The sequence below is a fragment of the Lepidothrix coronata genome, unplaced genomic scaffold (genome assembly GCF_001604755.1).
Source record: "Lepidothrix coronata isolate B3197 unplaced genomic scaffold, Lepidothrix_coronata-1.0 Scaffold3, whole genome shotgun sequence".
In the NCBI taxonomy this organism is placed as follows: Eukaryota; Metazoa; Chordata; class Aves; order Passeriformes; family Pipridae; genus Lepidothrix; species Lepidothrix coronata.
The window spans coordinates 12,306,910-12,331,236 of NW_016690183.1; the positions used below are offsets into that span (position 1 = coordinate 12,306,910).

The 24,327-nt window shown below is 41.2% G+C and overlaps 1 protein-coding gene across 1 annotated transcript in view; it reads right to left on the bottom strand.

The window, feature by feature from the left end:
* EEPD1 (endonuclease/exonuclease/phosphatase family domain containing 1) overlaps positions 1–24,327 on the bottom strand; it is a 62,928-nt gene that overhangs the window by 16,140 nt on the left and 22,461 nt on the right. Inside the window, exon 5 of the mRNA XM_017820199.1 lies at positions 11,846–11,897. Coding sequence (XP_017675688.1) covers positions 11,846–11,897 — 52 coding nt within the window. The remainder of the gene's footprint in view (positions 1–11,845; positions 11,898–24,327) is intronic.

The following is a 24,327-nucleotide window of genomic DNA, read 5'->3' on the forward strand; positions in this document are numbered from 1 at the left end:
AACAGAAGATCTCTAAGATATACCATCTAAATTGTGCAGTGGCACTTGAGGAGAAGCTCCCCAACCTTCTTCAATAAAACTCTCATCCTGAAACATGGTCTAATATATTTCTGACAGAAGATACAAAAAAATGGACAGTGGCTTCATAAGACCATCTGGCACTGCTCTTTTTTAATCCATCTTTTAATACATACATGACTTCCCTGCTCCATCCCTATGTACTGTATAAACTAAAAATTAAATGCACATTGTCCTTTCTTTTCTTTATTCATCCAACTGGACTTTTATTTCTCATTGAAAAAACAGACTCAATCTACCACATACAGGATACAGCTACAGTTGGTGCACCCTAAAGAAGCCTGACCCAGAAAGTCAGGAGCAGAAACATTACAAATATCTCTGAGAAGTTGAAATCAACACCTTTGGTTTTCAAGCAAAACTACCTGATTTGACACCAATGTCCCAGAAGAAGACTGTTGTGTTAGATCACATTGTGAATAGGAATAGGTGGAGTTAAGGGGTGGAGAGATTTGTGGGTGCTGTATTTTATGGAACTGGCTATTGAGGTAGGGTTAGGGAAAGGTCAGAGGCTTCAGGACTGTTGTCCTGGTGTGGGCACACATGACGGCACAACACAAGTCAAGACGGGATGCAAGACATAGCCAGGTCAGGATGCTCAGCGGACTTCTGCAGCCAGATAACACTGAATTGACTTCCCACAGGCTGGAGCAACTCAGGAAGAGGACACAGAGGAGCATCAAGCCTTTCAGAGACATCTGGATTCTCCTGTAACCAAAGGTAACAGCACGGAAGGAAGCGTTATTGTGGTTAAAGGCTGAAACAGAGACTCAGCATTGGATCCCATTTCCCACTGACAGGAGTGTTGTCTCAGGCCTTTATTGCTTGTTTGCCTTTCCCTCAAGCATATCCTTTTCCTGTTTGCAGCATAGTAAAAAAATACACACACGAGAACTAGATGAATCCACTGCCACGGGGGAAGCAGTCACAAACTCTCTTCAGAGGGACCATGTAAGTAACATGAGGGGAAGCTGGAGTGACTCTATGTTAAGACACAAGATTTTTCACATGCCCATGAAACTAGTCCCTTCTAGGAAGACTTCATTAAAGACTGCATAATGTTTATTGCTTGTGTGGTTCAAATGTTGATATTATAAGGGCAAATAAAACTTGGCAGGCAGATGGGGGTCCAATAAGCAGATAATTATGGATGTTTTCAAAGGAGAACAACCCCCCTCCAGGGAATCAGTTTCATTCTCAGCCACATGTATATATATATCATGTATATATACATCTGTGATGGAAAAAAATTTCTACTTTTCCATATTGTACATAAATCTATAATGGCATTAGAGCTGAAGAAATAATAATTTTAAAAAAATTATAAGGTTTAGGAAAAAAATTCTAGGATAAAAAAAAAGATAAGGAACCAATCCACTGAAAGGGCAAAAGCCACAGATTTACTCATGGAAACCTTATCTGCCCCTTTGGCCATGTTAGTGCGTCCTGTTTGTACTGGGTCATTGAGACCTGGGGGAATACTTTCCCACCCTTTATATGCTGATTTGTCGTTCCTAGAACTAAACCAAAACATCCAGATTCATGACTGAATAAATCCTTGCTACCCTTCACGTTCTTCACAAACATTGTCTAATGCATCCTTCAAAAAGCTCCATAAATTTTGTGAGAGGTGAAATCAAGGTAAAGCCGCCCTTCAGCAAAGCCAAATATTCCACACTGTCTCTCTTCAGAAATAATATAGCACCTGTAAGCACAGTCACCACCTCTACATACCTTTGTGTGCTATGGACATACAAAGATCATTTGTTGGTATAATGTGCATGCGAATTGGGGTCCCAAAGCTTGGTCCATCTGAAGGCACCTATGGCTTTTTCATCAACTCCAGATGAACTCATTTGTTTTTGTAGAAAATGTACTGCTTCTGCTTCTTAAAGAGCATACCAGTAATTCAGACACCCATAGAGGAAGGATTTCTTTCCTCTGAAGATCAGATTCTCACTCAGCTCCTAAATGACTGCTCCAGGCACCACGTTATGGACTGCAGAGTCAACACTTACCATGCTGCAGCCTTACCACCCAGCAGTGTTGTGATGACCTGAATTCCCAGCTTTGCTGCAAAAACACTTCTAAGCTTACTTAGAAAAGGAAACCTCTGGGACTGAGCTTCTCAGAGGAGATAGAACAAGGAAGGATCATTTTTCAAGCCCAACAATACATAGGCTAGAAACTAAGTTGTCCAAGTCCCTCTGCCTGCTTCAGAGGGGTGTAATTCTGTGTCTGCAGAGGGGTACTGGTTGGTAAAGCATCAGAGAACCCCATCATTTCGGCACCCTCGGTTTGGCAGCAGCTAAATGATGCCTGGCAAGATTGGAAAACTTTTCAAATCGAAGGCATTGTTTCCCACATCAGGTATCTGAGCCCCATCTTGAACTTGACTCTCTTTTGAACCTGCACATGGATGTGAATCCAGCTGGACACGCGCCTCTCTCCTGCCACTGCTGTGTTACTCACCTATTGTACTTCATGAATGTGTGGGAAATAATTATGCTGATAAGCTTAACATTATCTCAGTTATCAAAAGTGTCTAATGGTTTGTTTCCATATACGAACCTATTTGAATCAAGTCACTTGTGGGTTTTTTTTTAAGTCAGGCTTTACTGGAGCAGCTGAGGAGTGGTAGGAGCCTAAGTTTGCACTCCCACATTATTTGCTTTCCCTTTTGAGTACTTATTTTGGCAAAACTTAGCAGTGAATTTCTACACTGCCCTCCCAGATGAATTATAGCTCACCACAGCCACCCAACTGTTTAATTCTTTGTAATATCTAAGAGGAAATTACTTTCTTGAGCTTTGAATATATGATTAAAAAACAGATTGTAGCACATAAAGCTCTCCTTTAATCACAGTGTTCTCAAGACAACAATGCAGATCATTCACTGACCTGTTCTCCTACCTTCATCCTAAACAAAAGTGATTATTTATAACACTGTATTTTTATACATCTTCAAAAGGAAGCCAGGGAAGAACCTTTGGTGCAGAGCAGCAAAACAACAACTGAAAGAGGCAATGCAATAACTCCCCAATACATTTTAAGTGCTCAGGCCACTAGTAAAAAACTGTGGAATGCTCAGCTACCTATTGTCAAAATGGAATACTCACTATCTTTCAACCAGTTTGCCATTTAATAGGAAGGTGTCTTCATGGATGCTTGGTGGAAGTCTGTGCTGCCCTTGTCCTATGGAAGAGTAAGGCCATATTTGGCAGGCCTCCATGAAGGAGAAGTTTTGTGGGTTCTTAATTTCTCATGTTTCCATTCATAAGCTGAGCTTTTAACTTGTACTTCATGAGACAGACTCATTTGGCAGAAGACATTTCCTGACTACTTCTTTTCCTACTCTTAAGGATGTTCTTTTTGTTTTTAAGCATAACACAGGAATTAACGCTCAAGAGGTCATCAAGGATGGTCATAAATCTTTGGAATTTATTCTTGAAGTCTTTTCAAGAGAGTGTTTTATTCTTCATAACTAGGTAGTATAATCACTGACAGCTATCAGGACGTGCCAGAGGACTGATGCGATATAAGGAAGAGTAAAAAGAAACCCTCATGACTATGAGGTTATCTTTTTCATCAAGCTGGTTTTATGAGAGGTGAGTGGTTGAGTTCAAGCACTTCCGCTATGTTGTCATAAAACAGTACCCAGCTCAACTGGGAAAGCTGTGCTAAAATCATAGAATCATGAAAATCATGAGCATCCATGCAGCAGTTGTTCGGAGACCTGAACTACATGCTAATTTGGACTAGATATAATGTACTGGGCAACTAGGAGTCGGTGGCTTCCTGGGAACCCCTCTTTTTTTGTTGTTGTTTTTGTTTTCTTTTGGTTTTTGTTTAATTCCTGGGATGATTCTTTTCTCATGAAACTCAAGAATTGATTTCTCTGGTGCGGTCTAAAACAATGTCACTGTGAGTACAACCTTACCCACCCAGTAACTACCAGGACTACACAAGGTGACAATGAGTTTATCAGAACCTAGCCCCTAATATGGAAGGCAAATAGAAAATCATCCTATGAAACATGAGGTACAAAAGTGATATGAAATAGTTTCTTGTCAACCAATTCAAAACATCCCGAACAAACCAACCAGTGAGCTCTATCTATTTGTCATGATCTGAATCTCCTGATCTGCACAGTGCCTAAAGCCAGAGGAGAAGGGGAGGGAGAAAAAATATGCTAATACAAAAGAAAAGCAAATAAAACTGAAAGAGAATGGGGAAATCACAATATTTGAATGCTATTAATCAAGGAAAACTGCTTAAGCACTTAAGATAACTAGGTCTCTCTCTATTCCCATGATAAAAATTTACTAATTTCTAGAGATGATGGCAAGTGAGTTGGGTGTTTTGTGGCTTCATTTCTTTCCTACTGTTAGTATTACTGTTTTCCCCAGCTGATTTACATCTCTGCTTAGAGCAAGCATTCTTTCCCATGGTAAGAACACAAAAACAAGGAAGAAAGGAACACATAATGTGACTCACAACCATTGACAGCCTCAAGTATTTATTCTTCCTTCAGGCATTGATTACACCAGCCTACAGAACACTGTGCCACCTTCTGTAAAGTTATTTAAATTGGTCTCACCTCCTAATCCATTACTTTTTTTTTTTTTGGATGCTTATTATCAAGAGGATCACTTCCAGGCTGCTAGCATTAGGCCATGTTATCTCACCTTTAAAAAAAAAATCTCATCCACCTGTTCTTTTTTTTTTTTTTCACAGCTCTAGCCCTTAATTTAAAGAACCCAATTTGACACTGATTCCTCTCTGAAATAGCACATGCTTTATTTATAAGTTTGCATGAGTAATAATAGATGGTTTTCTGTCTCTCCTTACTGGCATGCCCTCCACAGAGTCTACAGGTCTGTCCTCCAACCCTGACCACTGTTCTGCTCTAACAGATGCCATGGACTCCGGCTTCCCATAGAGAGCATATGGATTATTTAATCCACATAAACGATCAAAAATTTTTTTGGGGGACATTAAAACATCCCTGCTGCTATGTCAAAGGGGGAAAAAAAAAAGCCGAACAAAACCCCCCACCCTTCCCCAGATTGCTGACTTCAAAACTGGTCCTGTTCTATGAACTTGCTTTGCCTTCTACCATCTTCTAGAAAAAAATCAGGAAAAAGGACTGACTAAGGACCCCTATTACTTCTACAACCCACAATCAAATCTTAATACATGCCAGCACTTGTAAACACATATTTTTTGTTTGTCGCTGTTCTGGAAGTGTAGAGAATGATTTCACTATTGGGTGAGTTTGGCTTTTGTTTGGGCATAAGACCAGACGCCCTACAAAAGAATGCCCAGCTATTATACCAAGCAACCTCCATACCACCACTGCTCAGAGAGGCACGCCTGTGCTCTAGGGAAGAAGGCATCTCATAAAGGACAGAATTTTAAGAGAATTTGTTTTCTTTGCAGCTCCCTGTGGCATGTACAGCATGGCTTCTAGTGTTTTGTTCATTGAAGTCCACTGATTATCAGAAAATAGATGGGCAATGCAACTAAAGATCAAAGACACCAGAAATTCTAGTAGATAAAAGCCTGTGCTTCCAATGCTGCTAACCACGTGATGAGAGTTTGCAGTTGAGGGGCCTGAAAAGACAAAGTAGTCATAGGTCCTCCTACAGAGAGCTACTGAAATCATCATGGAGCTGGCCACAGCTGTAAGGTCCACCGATACATCTCCTTAAGCCATCTAAATCCCTCCTTCAGGACAGAAAGGAAGAAAATATGAAAGGCCAGAAGCAAACACTGTATAGCTGCAGCATTCCTAAGCCAGTTTAGTAGATAGGATAACACCGAAAAAGCCTGTCAACATCATTTCCAGCTCCACTCAGCCAAAACCAATTCCTTCCCAATAACAGCTATACTTCCCTTTACTCTTAGCTTTTATGACCCCAGTGAACGAAGTTTGAAAAAAATTAATACTTTGCATTACTGAGTATTACCTGCACTCAGATAAACAAGCAAGACAAGGGAGAGAGGGGGAAATATAGGGAGGGTGTGGGAAAGCAAAAGAACAGAATAATAGGGAATGAGGTTAGAAAAAAAATTAAAGTTAAATCAGCTGGACAATTTGGAATAACCTCCTTTTACTGTAAGTGGTTAATCATTGACTCCTTGGTGGCTTTGAAGGAACAGGGCAGGAGGACCTACACCAGCTGATGAATTATGCAGAAGTCTATCCCGGCTGATTTAGGCAAAGGAGATGGTGAAAGACTTGACTCCACCTATCCTCTCTAGAAATGGGGAGCAGAAAAATGAGGCAGTGACAGGGCTGGAAGAAACTGAACAAAGGTCCTGACTAAGTCAGTGGCCACGTTGACATCTCCTTTTCCTGTTCTCTGAAAGCGAGACTGCTGTTTCCTTATCTGACTCTAGAGGACAGCCAAACGTACTTGATTTTCAAACGGGTCAACTGGTTTCTGGAAAGGATAGTTCTAAGAACAGACAGCAAATATAACTTCTTTACAGCAACTAATTCATTAATTGCAAATTGCCTTATGATCTTTTTTAACCAACAGCTCAAAGCAAAGCAAGACTGCAAGATGGGGCTCACACTGTACAGGAGGATTATGGCAACTAAAAATATGCACACAAAGACTCAGTCCTGAACTAACTGCATTTCTGGGGTACGTCTGCTCCAGCTTAAAAAAAAACACAACAGAAAACCTCCCCAAAAATCACATCAAATGCATATATAACCATATTTATATCCATGCAAGCAAGAAATGATGTTATCCCTGCAAATGGAAAACAGCACCTCTCTCTCAAACACAGAAAAGCTCCTACGGATAACCTTTCACAAATAAACAACCTGCTCTGCTTGGAGAGGGATTTTATAAAGAACAGAGATTACAATGGGCTTAATCATGATTAAACACTGATCTGGCTCAATCTACTCAAAAGCAGACAAAAGATAAATAAAAACCTCCAGCAGATGCATTTCATACTGGAAATTCTGGAACCTCAATTGACGTCACACTTTTTATGTTCTGATAATATCTGGAGGAAACAGTACACTGGATCAAGAAAACAAAAGCAAATTTTTACTTAAAATTCTCCATGTACTGTGTAGAAAGAAGGCGGTTACAGCAGGGAATGAACAGGGCAGCTCAGCATTTTACAAACCTGTTTTTGACTGCAGCCGAAACTGCACTATCAGAGTGATGCTACTAGAAAGAAACAAGCACTCCATTTTGTCCTCATCTCCTGTGCCTTACCCTGCAAAAATGGACAACAGTACTCAATGCATTTTCCTTCAGGCCATAACTACTTCTGATCAATGGCAGGCATGTTAAATCTCTTTTAGTAAAATAACACCCTCAGTATCACACCAGTTGTAGTTCAATGATTGCTCAGGCACAGTATGAAAATTCTGCGTGACGGGACAGGGCTGCGTTTAGCAAATATCTCCCAAATACAGACATCTGGTCTTTCCTACAGCTGAGGAAACGCAGGAAAGTGATTCCACATCATGGGAGAAAACTTCAGCCGTTAGTACTTCTGAGGGAGGTGGGAAATGTCAAAAAAGGAGCACAGATTTTAGAGATTGCTTGCTTACAGTGCTAAGCTTTCCATTGTTTGCAACAAGGTAAATGTGTTTTCTTTGAAGAAAGAGAAGTCACTCTTTATATGGGGCAGAGGAGTCTCTCTGGAGGAGAAGGCTGATCAGAGTTTTCTGATTCTATCATCTCCGGCAGAGATGCACAATGGATGACCAAGTAAGATTCGGCCAGCAGACAGAAGAGATCCCTTCCTGTGCTGAGAGGGCTAGAAGGTACATCGCTGCCTGTTCTGGTGCCCAGCGAATGCATCCTGTACTTCATAGCCACAGGCACCAGGTGAAAGACTTTCAATCCCTCTTGATTTGTGACTTCCAAAACTTCTCCAGTGAAGGTGAAAGTCCCCATACAGACAGTGCAAGCCTACTGGTAATTACTTTGTTCTTTTCACTTTCTTTTCACTGACCTCTTGGACATAGCTCACATAAATTTGTCATCACTGTCACAGGCAGACCTTAAAAGTAAAATTTATGTTACCCTGATTTTCAAGCTGCAAGTTATGATCAACTTCAAGAAGATCACCCCTAAACAAAATCAAATTTCTTAACCCAATTCCTATCATCCTTCAGCCCACCCAGTGTTTCTCTCAAGCTAGTCTGATAGATCACCTCCGACTTCAAGGAGAATAATCATCGCTTTGCTGAAGAATTCCACACTTTACAAACTGCAGCTCTGAATCACATGATTTACATTTCCTAGATCATATCATGGCTGGGCTTCGCGAATGAAGATTTGGGGAGGGCTCTACCCACATTTGTCACAAGCGCGCTGGTGGCTCAAAAGGCCAATATGAGACAGGTACGTCCGGTTGCAAAAGGCACAGCAGAAAGACTCCTTAGGTGGTATATTCTGCAAGACACGATTCTTTCTGCGTTATCTTTTCTCCTCAAGAGTGATCCTGAGGTTCATCTGCCAGGGCTGAGCGAGCTTGGATGGGAGCAGCGAGGTCCTCAGGATGTAGGTTTAATTAGAGTGACCTTCATTTCCTAGATAAGAAGTCAACAAATGTCTCCATCTACAGTCAAGTAGACAGTCTTTTCTCATCCTGAGTAACAGCAGATGCATTTACTTATGAATACACAAATAGGAAAATAATGTTCCCAAAGCAGGCTTACCTTACAAAAGGGATCACTAAATTGTACAGATTATTTAACCTTTCTCTATAACCTGCCTGTGAAGGAGAAATGAGCTCAAGAGCCCCTGTTAACATCTGAAAGGTGCAAGGAGGAATATCTGACAGAATGCAAATAATATTTTTATTTTTCTTACAAGATGGATGACCCTGCACAACCTACTGGCATCAAGCACAAATGAGAACAATTGTTTTGGTGTACTTGTTGCCTACGGAATAGGACTACAGATTTAAAATGCTAAAACAGCAACTGATGTGAAATGTCACCTGGCTAGGCAGTTCGATCTGCTAATTACTTAAACAGATTTATTTTTCAACTATAAAAACAGCATGTTCCTCAGGAGAATTATTTTTTCCCCTTCCCCGAATAAATACTATTAACATTTGCCAAGTAGAATTCTTCATCTGCAATTAAGGATTTCCCAAAATTAGATCAAGTAAAGTACTCAAAAACACACTGGGGTAAGAGTGCCTCTGGGAGTCTCTCCCAGAGCTATGCTTCTGGAAGGGGAAGCAATGTTTCATACAGATCTCAGCACCAACAAGCCTGCGTGCCTGAGATACTTCCTTCTAAAGTCTGAGTGGCCTTGAACCCTTGTGGGTATGAGGCTGGCACGAATGCTAGCTCTCCTGTGGCATCTCACCATCTGTGTTCTTTACTACCCTTGGCAAATGGCAGCAAACCTTCTAAATCGAAGGCATGCAAGTAATACAATCCCACAGCAGCTGGGGCAAGCTCAGTGAGGAGGCAGGGGGAAGCAAACAGATCAATTTGAAGGTTCAAGGTAAGCCAAAATACAGGTAAGTATGCGCTTGCTTTTAAGCTGCTGGTAAGACCGCTCACAGGAGTCTGTGGCAGGATGGGTCTGATGGGCTATGGCCAAAACAAACACAAACAAGCCCATCTCTGACCCAGAACTTTCACTAGGTAAACACTGTTGTTCCTCTTGTGTGACCTAGTTCACTGAAACAAATTCTTATTTTCTTGTTCCTCTTAACAACAGCAAGTGTGGTGCTGGGGTTCAGCTCCACAAGCAGCATTTCCATCTGTGGTGCTTACAGGCACCCATGGCTCCCCAGAAAAACAAACCAGTTGATGAGCAGCATCCAAGGGTCAATCAAACTTGTCCCAATCCAGGATGAGCTGTAATTAAACCCTGACAATCACACCTTCTGTCTTGGCAACCCCAGGCATAAATGCCGCCAAGTGTGGTAGATCCTTGGCTTAAAGGGTCCATTTTGGCACAATTTGCCAAAACATTAGGGTTTAAGAAATTAAACAAATAGTGTCTTTGCATGACAAAGCTCTTCACAGTGTGTTCAGCTTATTTTCAATGGTCAAGGTGGGAAAAACATTTAAAGACACTTAAGTATCTAAGATAGTCAGAATGGCATGAAACCCTTTTGCAGTAAGAAACCAGCAGATCTATGACATGCAGCTTTTGAAGCACAGCAGCATTCTGCTACACCGGAGCAAGCTTTCCCAAAGGGGAAAGTCTTTCCACAGGGGGTTCCCATCTTCTCAAGACCCCAGTGGTTCAAGCAGCCTGCTCTGACAGTCTGCTGCTTCATGTGCCTCACCTGACAGTCCATCTGTGCTATGCATGGCCAGATAATTTTATGACACTGTCTCAAGGCCCTGGTTCTCCAGAGACTCACTACAAATGCACTTAACTGCAATGTGGTTTGATTTAATGGAGCTCATCTGCAGCACGAACACTAGTGTGCCCGTAGGTCTTTTTAGGGGGGCACTACTCTTGTTCAACACTGGGCTTCTACTCACTCTGGGTTTCCATGCGAGTGTCAAAATATATAACAAGACTTTCAAAGCTGGGCATCAAATTTTAGAAATAAGAAGAAGTTTCCAAAGTTCAAAACCATGTATGATAGACTGGAAAGTGTTCTAGGGGAAAAACGCTTTAAGGTTATTATGTTCATAGCTTTCTTAAAGAAAACCCAGAAAAAACCCATCTTACAATGAATGTTAAAATATTATCACTTAATAATATTCTGTATTCCTACAATATAATGTATTCTGGCATCACAATGCTGATAAATAATGATGTAAAAATAGAAAACATGACAGCACATGTTCTCAAAACCTGACTCTGAAAGAAGGCTGGACAAGGAATTTTGTTCTAGTCTGTGTTCTTTTTCCTCTCCTGTATTTAAAAATTAAAGACAGCAAATTTCTTTGAACTTACATAATTCCACCCTGTTATTTTACAGAGAGCTAAACTGGCCTTTTAAATTCATTAAGCTTGGCATTGTATGAAAGAGGATATCAAATATTCAGAGAGCTCAATTTAGAAAGATCACTTTTCTGAGGCTGAGCCTTTCTGAAGAGCTTCCTGCAGAGTTCCAGACAATGCCTCAAACAGCCATTCTCACCAGGTTGAGGTTACTTGACCTCACCAGGCCATGTTTCTGGAGGCATTGGGCCAAAGGGAGGTACCGGTCCAATGGAAAGGTGAGAAGTCTACAGGGTGTGAGGTGCCAGAGAGTCAAACTGCTGCAAACGATGAAAATTTGTGAATATTGACCTGTTTTGCACAATGAGTGGTTGAGAACCATGTCTTCTTTGCACATGTTATATTAGCCTTTCAAAACCAGGTTGCACAGCGCCCTATTCAACCTGGCCTTGAACACTTCCAGGGTTGGGGCATCCACAGTTTGTCTGGGCAACTGGTTTCAGTGCCTTACCACCCTCACAGTAAAGAATTTCTTCACAATATCTGATCTAAACCTGCCCTCCAGGGTACTGCTGTGCTTGCAGTACCTTGGCTGTAGAGCAACACCAGGTTTTATTATTTACTGCTTATTATTAAGCATTGCTTACCCCAAGCTTGTAAAATCAGAGAACACCAAAAACACGTGGTCAGCTTGGACAAAACATATCCCCTCTGCTTTCATGCATTATGTAGCTAGGAAGATGTCTTATTTTATGCTGCGTGATTTTCCATGAAGTTAGGAAGCACGACTAACACAGAGGGCTTTAGGAGCTTAAATGTGTTACGACAGTTGTATTAGAGATATTTTTAAATACCTTTTCCAGTGCTTCTCTGTCAACCAGCTCCTGCACAGCCAAAAGCTTGATACTGTAAGAAAAAACAGAGAGAAAAAAAGAATGAGTCACCCATTGCAAGTAGAAGCACAAGTAACAGCAGAACTGAAGCTCTCCTTTTATCTTCTCTCTTCATAAAGAGATACAAGACATGCTCAGAATGTAACAAACCAAAGCAACAGAGACAGTGTTACTTTGTTTGCCTTGAATTAGTGATCCCAAGCAGGTATCTTGGTTTCCAAATTACAAGTATATCTGAATTCACCATACAGAGAAACTGCATTAATCACTACTTTTTTAATACCCCAAATGAACACCAGAGGATCTTCTGAATGACAAACATGGAAAAATATTCTAGACATTTCTATCAGTTTTAGTCAACTTTGTTCTTCAGTATCAACATGTTTCTACAAGTCCCATGACAGTCATTCCCAGGGATTTACAATATTACATGTGACGTACAGTAATTAAGACAACACAGCTAAAGAAATTTGAGGGAGAGATGAGGGAAATGAGCATCACTGTTTGAAAGTAGTGTAGAGAGATAATCCATGGTTATTATTCTTGTAGTGCCCTTTGCTGCTCAACCCCAAATTTCTTCACCTACTGAATCTCTTCTAAATTTACCTCTGGGGCTAAATCCTGCACACTGAATTTCATTGACTTCAAAAAGATTATTAGAGTTACTCAAGCAGGATTTTGCCCTGTAAGACAAGCAAAATTACAGCTAAATCGGGGTATATAAGAGAACCTTGTATAACATCTAATCTTTCATAGAGTTTTTAATGAGTAATTAGAAATCATCCACCCTCCTTCAAACTCAGTTACTTGCATGTAGTGCAAAAGTCCAATCTTTTTCATGCTAAGGAATTTCAGGAAAAGATTTTGTTGCATCCCTGTCAAGCCGAAGGGCTCACAGTATGGGTATGAACCTGAAAAGCATTGCCAGCAGGTCAAAGGAGGTGGTCCTTCCCCTCTATGCAGCACTGGCAAGGCCAGAGCTCACACCTCTCCATCACTGGGCACTTGCCATCGAGGGTCCACAGCAGCTGCCTTGGCCAGAGCGTAGAAGGAATCAACAGCACTTCTACTTATAGAGCTGGGCATCTACTTTAGGATGTCACAGTTAAAATTCAGCCCACCTAAAATTTAGCTCTCTACAGCTTTGGTGCCTAACTGCATCTAAATTCACTATATAGTTTAATGAAATGAGAGAGGAACCTCACTGTCCCAGGGTGGTTCAACCCATCTATCCTGGCATCATCCCCTTAAGTCCTCCCACAAGGGCAGAAGCTGCCATCAGGCTACACTGCCCCAAGCCAGGCTTACAGAAAGCTGGCAGGCTTTTTACCCGTGAAGCACACCTGTATTGCAACTCCAACTGCTCACTTTCCTTACCCAGTCTTAAAACCAGTCACTTAATATATTATCCTTTGACTCCAGAGGATAATTTCCTTTACCCAAGGATACAAAAACATTTCCATGGCAATAGAAGATTCAAATGATGCACACAAATATTGTTTAAATGACTCTCACTACCCTGTAGATATATACAGTAAAGAGACACTATAGTTAAAAGCTTATATTCAAGACAGTGTGAAAAGTCAACACAGAAGTCTGCCAAAAAATATACAATATTTTATTAGCCTTTCAAAACTTCACAGAAATATTGCATAATTCTTGAACATCCACTGGCACCTTATATGTTAATTATCTACATCCATCCTGTAACAGCAGCTGGCAAAACATAGTTGTAGTCTTGTCCTTCTACTGCTTTCCACTGCAGGTGGAAACACACGGCCTAACCCCTAAACACAAATGTGCTTTCACTTTAATGGACTTCTAGTTTACAGATGTCTTCAAGGCATCATAAAAAGCCTACATCCAATGAAATATAAAATAGCCCCAGACAACAGATTTCTAGTCTGTAGAGGCTATTATTACTAAGACAGAGTGGGTAGAGATGGTTCAGAAAACAATGGGATAATCAGGAAAATGAAAAAGGTATTCCATTAAAGCCCAACCAGTAGAGTAGCAGGGGACATGCAACTTTGTATTACTGTTTGGTGAACACACTATGCTGCACACAAAAGTTCAGCTGAACTGGAAGGCACTTAGGGTAAGTACAAAGCCAATACAAGGTATTTTTAAACATGATTTTCCTTGCAATTCTGCCAGTATGCAAAATGAAGATGGGATGGGCACCAGGCAAAGAAGGCACCTCCATTTAAAAAACACTGCAGGACTGTGTCCAACTCAGAAGAAGCCAAGGCTGATGCACCTTAGAGAACAAAGTCCATTAACACAGGCAGTAGCAATGCAGCCACAATCAAGACCTGGCTCTGAATTCAGGAGTCACCCCTTTGTTTTTGATGACCCACCTGTTGCGGTGCACTTCAGAAAAACACGGGATGCGTGAGAGGGAGGTGGGCTAACACACACATGGAGGCAACCAGGATGCTCACAGCTAGCTGGGCTGCTGCAGAGATGGCTTGAAATCTGTGTGCATACAATAAAATCTAATATTCTGCCGTTCCCTTCTGCAAGCTGGACAACAGTGTGGGTTTTGTTACGCAAATTACTTTTGTCTTTCTTCAAGCTAGAGACTTTTTGATTACTTAAATCAATCAAGGCTGCGGATGCTTCTACCAATTGACTGATTTATTTCTAGAATGTTATTTGTGATTTATCTGACACTCAATAGCTTCAGAAGAAACATGTAGACTGTCCCAAATGGAAGTACCATTTTCATTAGAGATGATCATCTTACTGTACAAACCTACCTTCCTTTCCATTTACACCTTTAAAGCCCCATAAGAACTCTTTCAACTGGTATGTGTTTAATTAAAACAAAGTATACAGGGTCACACAGAAGCAAGTAATGAAGCAGGGAGCAGAAATCTTTTTACTTTATTTCATTATATAAACGGAGATGCTGTGCTCTTGTTCAGAGGTGAAGAACCCATACAAAGGGTTTACATCCTGCAGAGGTACTGCATATGCAGGGCCAGAATCAAATCTCAGTTCAAAGTTGTACATGATTTGCAGCAACACTGGTTTTACTCCTGGTGAGGAAAAGACTTCCTCTACTGTTACAAATTGAGAGATCGATGTTTGCCCAGTACTTTACTCTTTTCTCCTCAGGTAACACCAGGTATTTTTTCTGGGTCAAAAGGAATAAGCAAATGCAAATATCAGCCTTTATACAACCAGTTGCAAGATCCTTCTTTCCTTAAAGCACCACCACAGATGCTGTCTCTGCCCACTGGATTACAGTCCACTACCTAGAAAATTGCTTTTGATAACCAGTTATTTACTGCTATTTCGTCCAGCAGATCCAAGTAACATTAGTACGTGCTACTTGATGCAATGTCAGCTTGGAAATGCAGCTTCTTTTAAGGCTGCTGCTTTGGGTGTCTGATGTTTCAGAAAGAAATCTGGCTGCTTATTTAAGCATTACATCAGCAATCTTAAAACCACTGAGAGCAGCTCATAACTTCATTTGTTGTTTGTAGTTGTGTTCACCAAGGATTTCAAAGCAGACGGGAGTGAAATCAGTAACCGAGAAAGGGGTGGAGGGAAGATCTCTAGTTTAAAAAAAAAAACTCTAATAAAATGCAAGGAGAGTTACCAAAAGCCAACATTGAAGTCCAAGCTCTTGCTGTCTACAATATGACACTTCGGTGCTCTTTTCATATATCCTTAGCATAAATTCTTTCATCCTCACCCATGTTATGCAAACCTTAACTCATGAATAAAGTTGTAGAAAAATCATATTTCCCAAATAAACCTGTTGGTTCCTGAAGAGCCTGCTCTAACCTACCAGTTTTTAAATATAGTGGTTAAGAAATCTGTAATGTGAATAACTATACTGACTGGACAAAAATGGCTCTGCTTAAATCTGAAACCCTATTAAAAATACTAATGGGCTCAATTACTTACATGATCTATTTAAGCAAAGCTATTGAAATTAATATCCTGTAACCCTAGGCACACTCAAAATACTTGAAAACATGCAGTGATCAGGATGAAGGACTCTCCTCCAGCAGTAAAAATATGCAAACATGATGTGCTGTCAAGGAAACACATGACTCCCTCTTTTTTTGGCTGTGGGTGACGCACAGCATTCTCCTCTAAGGGAATTCCTTTTGGTTTCCAGAAGATTAGTCACAGTGCTGAGCAAATGCCTACAGCTACAGCACACTTCTATGCCTCAGGGTATCATTGCAATCCTTTCCTCAAAGTCTTCTAACTTAAAAACATTGGGTTACTCTCTCTAATCACACGTACCCAGGAATAAAGTAAGTCTTTTCAGCAGTCTTTTGCAACACTGCAAACTTGCCAACGGGTCCCTTGCTGGTTGTGCATTCCTATTCACCATGAGCCACTACGATCACATTTAATTTGCACTGAGCTTCACTTCCCAGCTTGAGTTTTCATTGCCCACAAAAACCCATCTGCTCTTGCAGTAGGGAATGTCGGGGCATTCCTAAGAACCACTACAGAACCACTACAGTCATCTGCCTGCAAACCAGCAAAGCTATGGCTCTGCAGCAAGACAGATGGGATGGACTGAGGCCATCGCACAAGATAGATCCTAGATCCATCCATGCAGAATGCACCTGAGGTCGTCACCTGAGGAAGAAAAGCTGCTTCCTCCAAAACCAGCTAGGAGAGTGTTTCAGGGGTAGAGAGGTTTTAGAATTACAGCCAGTTTCTGGACCATCCATGTACAGAATTAGAATTGCAGCCAGTACAGACATAGGTCACTTGGACACCACTCTCAAGAGAGGGTCTCCAGAGCAGAGCCCTGCATCAATGAGCACAGTGACCCACGTCTGCTGAGCTGAGCACAGCATGGAGCTGAAGTTCCCATTCAGTGCAGAACCTGGTAATTTTGATTAAAAGGGAAAGAGGAGGAAGTGAGGAAAATATGAAGCAATAAGCACAGCAATCAGAGAGTCAGCAAAGTGTTTAAGTGAACACTTGGCCTCATGACAGTGTCCTACAAAAGCTGCAAGATGCAGGGATGCAGGGCAGCTGCTCAGGTAGAGCAGCAAGACCTCAGCTGGAAGCTGGCACTCCCAGCACCTGGGACGCCTTCTTAGCCTGAAAACAGGTCATGAATGGTGAGTTTCCAGGCATTCCAGTATACTCCTACTTTCCTTTTCTTTCTCTCTTTAGCCTGAAAGCAGAGCTCCCTGGACAATCGGTGCTGCCTGTCTTCCACCTGGGGTTTGGTACAGCATGTGGCTCATTGCCCGGCATCACCAACCTAGATGTGTTATCCAGCAGCAACGTTATCCAGTTATCCAACTATCCAGTGGATTAGTCTCAACTTGCTTTGCAAGCTTATACATCTTTGCTCAAGGCCTGAGTTTTTCCAAAAGCCCCATGCTTTCTATTAGCCAGTGCATAAGCCTAAATTTAACATCATCAAGAAGTGCTATTTGACTTCTCTTAATTTTCTGTCTCCATCTTCAGCATACAGCTGTACCAAATCTGACTCACAGACTTTATTATAAACAGTCCATGCAAAAATCACTCAATCCCAAAGCATCATTTTGAACAACATTAAATAATTCTCCTTCCCTTTTAGCCAACAAACTTTTCCTCTTTTTTCTTAAGATAAGATCCCATAACCATGTTACGGCCCATAAGGAAGTTTTACGGATGACTTACATATCCAAGAGTAGAGCATGATGGACGCACATAACTGAAGTGCTTGATGAGAGACTCACATTAGAGTTAGTTAACAAAAAGAGCAGGACAAGACCACTTGGGTCATCAAATTTGTACGCTAAAATTGTATTTGCAAATCTTACAAACTGGCCTTATTCATAAACCAAGTCTGCTCTAAAAGATGGGCATGAAACACGAAAGTTAGAAGAAAAAAAAGAAAAAAAAATGCAGTTGAGATGTGCTAATGCTACCTGTACCTGGAAGGGAGCCCTCTCCATCAGCTGGCTGCTCTCCCCATACCTCACCTTGGTCTTCAGCTCTGCTGGTGAAAGGGCACACTCATCAACCATTTGCACCACAGCCCCTCATTTTCCTTTAGCATTTGCCGGATGACAGCACGAGTAAAAATAAGGATGGGGAAGCTACCGACATGGGTATGTGTTCACTGTGAGGGCTGTGGTCCGTCCCTGCTGCAGCCAGCTGTCGACAGCCTGAGGTTAAGGGCTGTAATTAACCGTTTTTTAATCATTTTAAGCACAGGTAGATGCTTAGCCATGAAGCATGTGCTGCTTTGGGAAGTACATGGAGGATGGGGAAGGATACCAGCCCAAAAGGGACGAACACAGAAAAACCTAGATCTTGTGGGTTAAAAAAATAGGGGGGGTAGGAGGTGGTAGTGTGTGGAAGTGGGGGTGGGTTGTGGGGTTTGTGCAGTTTTTTGTTGTTTGGGTGTTTGTTTTAAATGTAGAGCTGCTGCTGGAATTTGTTCCTTGCTGCTAATGCCTAATGAGACTCAAGGCTTTGTCTCCTGACTCTGTTTGCCCCAGTGATGATTATGTTGCATAAAGGCAGGTGAAAGAACAGCAGGCTCCCAGCAGCAGCACAGCAGACTATGTTTAACATGGTGAGATGACAGTGGACTAAGTCTCTGAGCACCCTGGGGCCTGCAGAACGATCTGTGTCGCTCCCTTTTTGGGGCTGCCCACAATGACCAGGGCAACGGGTGACCTAAATGGGATCCCTTTGCAGTTAAGGAGCAGCCTTTAAGACATCCATCAATGCATGCACTGTGAAAAGCCATCTCATTTTTGCTGGCATATCCCAACTGCAAAGTTGTCTTTCCACTCCTTAGACCTCGTTTGCTCACACCCCCAGAAAAACAAAAGCAGAAGGAGGAAAGGAAAAAAGCCTGCTTAATGACTTTCAGCCTCATAAACTTCCTCCATCTACCCCTGTGAAATCTGACAAGGAAAAAAAAATCAGTTTCTCCTTCTCCAATAAAAGCATCTGCATCTTCTCAATCACTCCTTAAATGGAAGGAAAAATTGTGTCCACTGCCACGTCTTAACAGCTGCTGGAAGCCACCGGAGAGCTTATGAAGTAAGCTGATGGGCTTGGATAGGAATACCATGCCATATTGCTTTGGGACTAGCTGCCAGCTAATGACACAACAACATGAATTGGAAGATTCTCAGGAAAAAAATGTATCTACAGTAAGAAGAAATTATGATAAAATCAGGGAGCTGCTTTTCCTTTAAAAAATATATTTACTTAATATATAATTATATTAAATGTATTTTTATATATACTATAGATGCACATAAAATAGATACTGTAAAATTTATATATAATTTTATAAACACATTCATATAGATAGAGGTAAATTTATTTAGGGCTACTTTTTTTGCAGCTTCCTCATTCAGATGAAAGCAGATGTTCTTTGATGTCTAGTCATCACCGATATCCCTGCAGCATGGTCTGAAACCAAAAAGTAGATCAAGGCACTGTAGCTGGAAAGAGAGTCAGGAGTAAATGGAAGGAGCAGTGACGTTGCAATCCATCAAGCAAACTGGCGGCATAGCACAGGCCACACAAACACTCTTCCTCCGATGTTTGCATTTGCAGATCTATTGCATTATGTGAGTGATTATGTGAGTATTTGTCATGGGGAGAAAGGAAACTGTAATGGAACTACATGAGGGAAAACATGAATTATGGATGCTTACTACTGAGGGTTGCAGGGGGGCAACAGCAGCATGACTCAAGCTGACAGGCAGGAGGCAATTGAAAGAGTTCACTCCTTCCTTTTCCCATTTCAGTGGTTCCCTGGGTTCAGGGATGCTCTCTCCTTGCTGTTCTCTTTCCAAAACCTACAGCAAAGACATCTTTTGCAGACCTATGAACTTTGCACTGAGGGTCTGATTTATGTTCAACTGATGCTGTGGTTTCAGCACAGCTATATCATTGCAGGAACAGAATGATGATTCATAAACTCTGAGCATTGTGTATTCCCAATGCACGAGAGCAAAACCAAGAAGGGAGGTTGCAAGAACAGCCAACTTCTTCCTACCACTCTGGAAGGGAGTAAGACATGCTCACAAAATAATCCAAACCCCAACCAGCTGCAGAAAGCATATCAATGCCCATGTATAATGAGACTTGGAAGCCTTCTTGACCACCTCCTTGGGAACACCCTACACAAGCTTTTTCCAAATGGATGAAATCCATGCTGCTGTGCATACAGACTTTTACTATGTCAGTAAGTAGAGAAGGTCACACACAGCAAAATAAGAAGGCAGCAACTCAAAACTCTCAGAATCCCTGTGACACTAAAGAAACATCATTCTTATCCATCTACCAAGAAGAAGTGTCTTCCAAGTTGTGAGGCACTGATGCTCATCAGGACACATGCAAATTCTGAGTGTTTCCACCACATAGAGGGGAATAGGAGCAACAGGGAAGCATCCTATTAACCTCTTCCTCCACACAGATGATCACATCTCAGGCCTAATTCTGTCCTTTTCCAGGTAAGGGGGAAGGAGACAGAACATCACTTCCGCTTATATAAAGTCTCTCTGTCTGAAGATCCCCTAAACTTTTAAACCAGAGCAAGTCACAGAAGGGTCATTCTCTGTGTGCACGCAATGCACATGTAAATACTGTCCTTTCTCTCATTATTAGGTTCAGAAAGATTTGCTAACCCATCTTCATTCGAGAGAAAACAAGCCCTGTGCTAACTGCAGTTTTTAGAAACACTTGGCTAAGTTACAGGCCATCCTATGGCCTTTTCTCTTGATGTCCTGTTATTATTCTTCCCTGTCCTTCTCCAATTCTGTCTCTGCAAACTGGCACAGCGCCAAGAGAGTAGCAGCAGTTAGAAAAGTAAAAGTCAGGGAAGACTTCCAATGTCCTCAGAAGAAATGCTGGTTATTAAAGGCTGGGATACATTGCACTTGATTGAACAGAACCAAACCTGATTCCTGAGAGGCAAAGGTTAATTAGACAAATGGCTCAAAAGGATCAATTTGTTCTAACCCATAATTTGCTGATTTTCTTTTTTTAATTTAAAAAGAGAGATTAAAATAGACTAGGCTGCTGAAAATATGCCCCAAATTCCCAAACACATGAGATGAAACCACAGAGGGCCCAGGACTGCCAGTAACATAATGACTACAGAATAGTAGCCTAATGAATAAAGAAGCAGCAAATCAAATACCTATATTAAATTATACCAAACGCAGCAATCTCTTCTCTACATATCCACTAACAGGGACTAACAGGTACATGCAGCGGCAACGCAGTTTAACTTCCAACATCATTCAAAACTCAGGGTGACAGTCCAGCAGGCTTCTCTGTTACCACTTCCACCTCCCACTTCACTGCTTGCTCCTGTGCCAAACACTTCACTACATAATTCAGGCAGCAGAAGAGAGTACTACTGCAAGTGGTGGTGGGGTGTGTGTGTTATATTTACTCACAAAAAAATACACAAGTTGTTGTAACTCACTTCTGACAGACAGCAAACCAAAATCAGTTGCCTACATTTAAAAAAAAAAAAGGGAGGAGCAGTTGGGTTTTAGTTTAATATATATAATGATAAAGTGTATTTTCCTTCTTTCATATTTCATTTCTTACTATATTTAACTAAGAGCAATACTGTCTCTATTCAAAACAGTTCACCTTACATTCAGTGGTTTTAAAGTTGGGCAAAATCCTCTGTATAATATTCAGTCATAGGATTTTTATTTTTTAATTTTTCAAAGGATGCCTGTTTCCTTATAATTCTGCAGGAAGAGAGAGGCTCACAGAGAATGTTGTGTTCGCAGCAACATTGATTTCTTCTGAGTCATTAAAACTGGACGCGGGCAAGTTATTCAACTCACACTGAATTATTCAAATCTGTCCAATAAGGGAGGAGACCAAGACTGAAAACAAAAATTTAGAAGGTCATAAAAATCAAAAGGTGACTTAGAGCTTCCAAATATAGGCATTAAGTTATAGTGTATGTGAACTCTGGCATTTGGCTCTTTTTCTGGAGTTTCTGAATCATTCCCTGCTGGAGTAAAGTGTATTAATTCCAGAAACAGCACCTTCTCCTACCCAGTTCTGCCCTACTACAGCAATGGAAAAACTGAGTAGTCCTTATTAAATCAAATTGACATGTTTGGGAAAGGGCACACCACCACACTACCATTCTGCCATGAATTATAAAGCTACCAATAAAATGATGGGGCCTTGGGAGGTTTGAAAACTCTACTTGAAAACTCTCCTTCTATGTCCCTGAAAAACACCGGTAAGAAACAAAAAGTCATTTGAAATAATCTGCTTCCCTTTCTCCATCAGGTATGTGAACAGTGTACAATCAAGCTCTTATGTGAAAGCTTGTCATTTGATCTCAGAAACTTAATGCAATATTACTTTGTCATACATGCACATCCTCATCTCAGAGAAATGAGTTTACCCAGTTAAAAACCTTACAAAGGCATACAGTGAAAGTCAGCTTGTTTTTAAAATACATGTTCAGGAGCAATTCTACAGTTTTATGGTAGTACAACCATGATCAGTTGGTGACATGTGAGCACCAGTAATAGTTAGCCTGGTGTTGTGTAAAGAGTATTGAAGCTTCCTGGCTGAATCTGGATATAGAACTTCAAAGTTTTCTACAGTATACTCTTAACAAAGAGATTGACCCTCAAGAGTTGGCTCCTACTTCGAAGAGGTTGGCAGAGCGCCACAGCAATTGGGCATTTCATACAAGCATCTTTAGCAGAAGACTTCGTGCCAAAGTGGAATTGTTTAAGTGGCAGAGGAGGCTAAACATCAGGGATTAAAATAGAAAAACACACACAAGAAGTGCATAGAGAGACACTACAAAATTGCTGAGCAGAAGCATTGTGATGAGGGGAAAAGAGCAGTACAGAAACCAAGAGCAGTGTTTTGGTCAAGTGTACTCTTCTTCATGGTTCTTTTATGACCAGCTTATTTTGCCTTACAAATTCAAAGACGTTTTGACAAAAAGACTAAAATGAAGTGCATCATTATAACAGGTAGAAAACAAAGCAGAATCTGTATTAGCAGAGAGCCCACATGTTTTAAAGACTTCCTGCTCTGTGGCCAAAATTCAGCCCACCCATGTTCTTACAGTGGGGCTTTGGAAGCTGGTGGCAAGACCTTGACGCTGCAGTGCTCTGCAAGAGCAAGGGGCAGGCATCCAAAGACTTTGTCAAGGTGACTGAGGTCTTGTCACCACAAGGAGGTACCAAGTGTAGGTTTAACAAGATAACACTCTTGCGTTACTACTCTGACAAAAGTCTCCAGCACAGGCCTAGCCTAACACTATCAAGTTTGCACATCAACAAAGCGGAGCATCAGTCAGCACAGCCATCTGCTGCATCACACACAGGAATGGCATCAGGACCCACTGCCAACAACTGGGTTGCACTCTTTATAGTATTTATACCATATGGTGAAGGAAAGGTCACAATAGATGAGAATTCCTCAAAACTATCACTCAGCTAGCCCACTTAAAGATTACCGAAAGCAGAACTATTTGATACCCAAGCTTTGAATCAATATGAACATTCATCCTCCTAAAACTGAAGTCAATTGCACAGCCCAAAACATGAAGCAAAGAAATGGAAAACTGTGAAAAGAAGCAGGCCAGAGGGAGCAAAGGCAGAAAAACCAAGTTTCACATACCAGAAAAGATGACACTCCTCAGTCTTGCATGCACTGAAGCCTTTAAATGTCAGAAAATCCATAGAAGACAACTCAGTAAGGCTATTCACAAGTGGTGTTGCTGTCAAGCCATAAAGAATTTTGTTTACACTCTTAGGTTTCCAGACATGAGGAGAATATTATAGTCAGAAAATAACAACCAGCCAGTACGGAGGTTGTATCTGCAAAAGTACGCAGAAGGCACAAATTAGATAAGAAAACTACCTGTCAAATAAGGGTAAGAAGTTAAAAACCTCCTTTCCAAGAGCTAATTACAAAAGTATTCTACCAGCTTCATCTACAACATCACATGGTGCTGCATTAGAATAGGGAATTTAGCTTATGGGGCATTTGGAGTGCCATTTATATAACTTTAACCCAAATAGCAGACCAGACGGTCTTTCTATCAGTCCAGTTGTTTTGTACTTTAATAATGACTTTGAAGTGTGATGAGGGTTACATGAAGCTTAAGCCTCTGGCTAGCCAAAAGCCACAACTGCATATAGCCTTTGCTCTGAGTATCAGAGTAACACGGAAAGGTTTTGATTTAAACCTCCAGGGGATGCATCACATAGCTGCAACTCTAATCCGGGAGCAAATATAATCTGTCCGCAGTTCTCAAAGTCAGAAAAACTGGCTGAGTCGGCACTCTCCCAGCCAACTGCTGTGCTCAAACCAGGCCTTGCTCAGTTTGCTGGCAGAGCTTTCCAGCAGAGATATACTAAGCAGAAGGGAGAGACCACTCAAAAAGAAAGTATGCAATGTAAACACATAGCCGAGCAGAC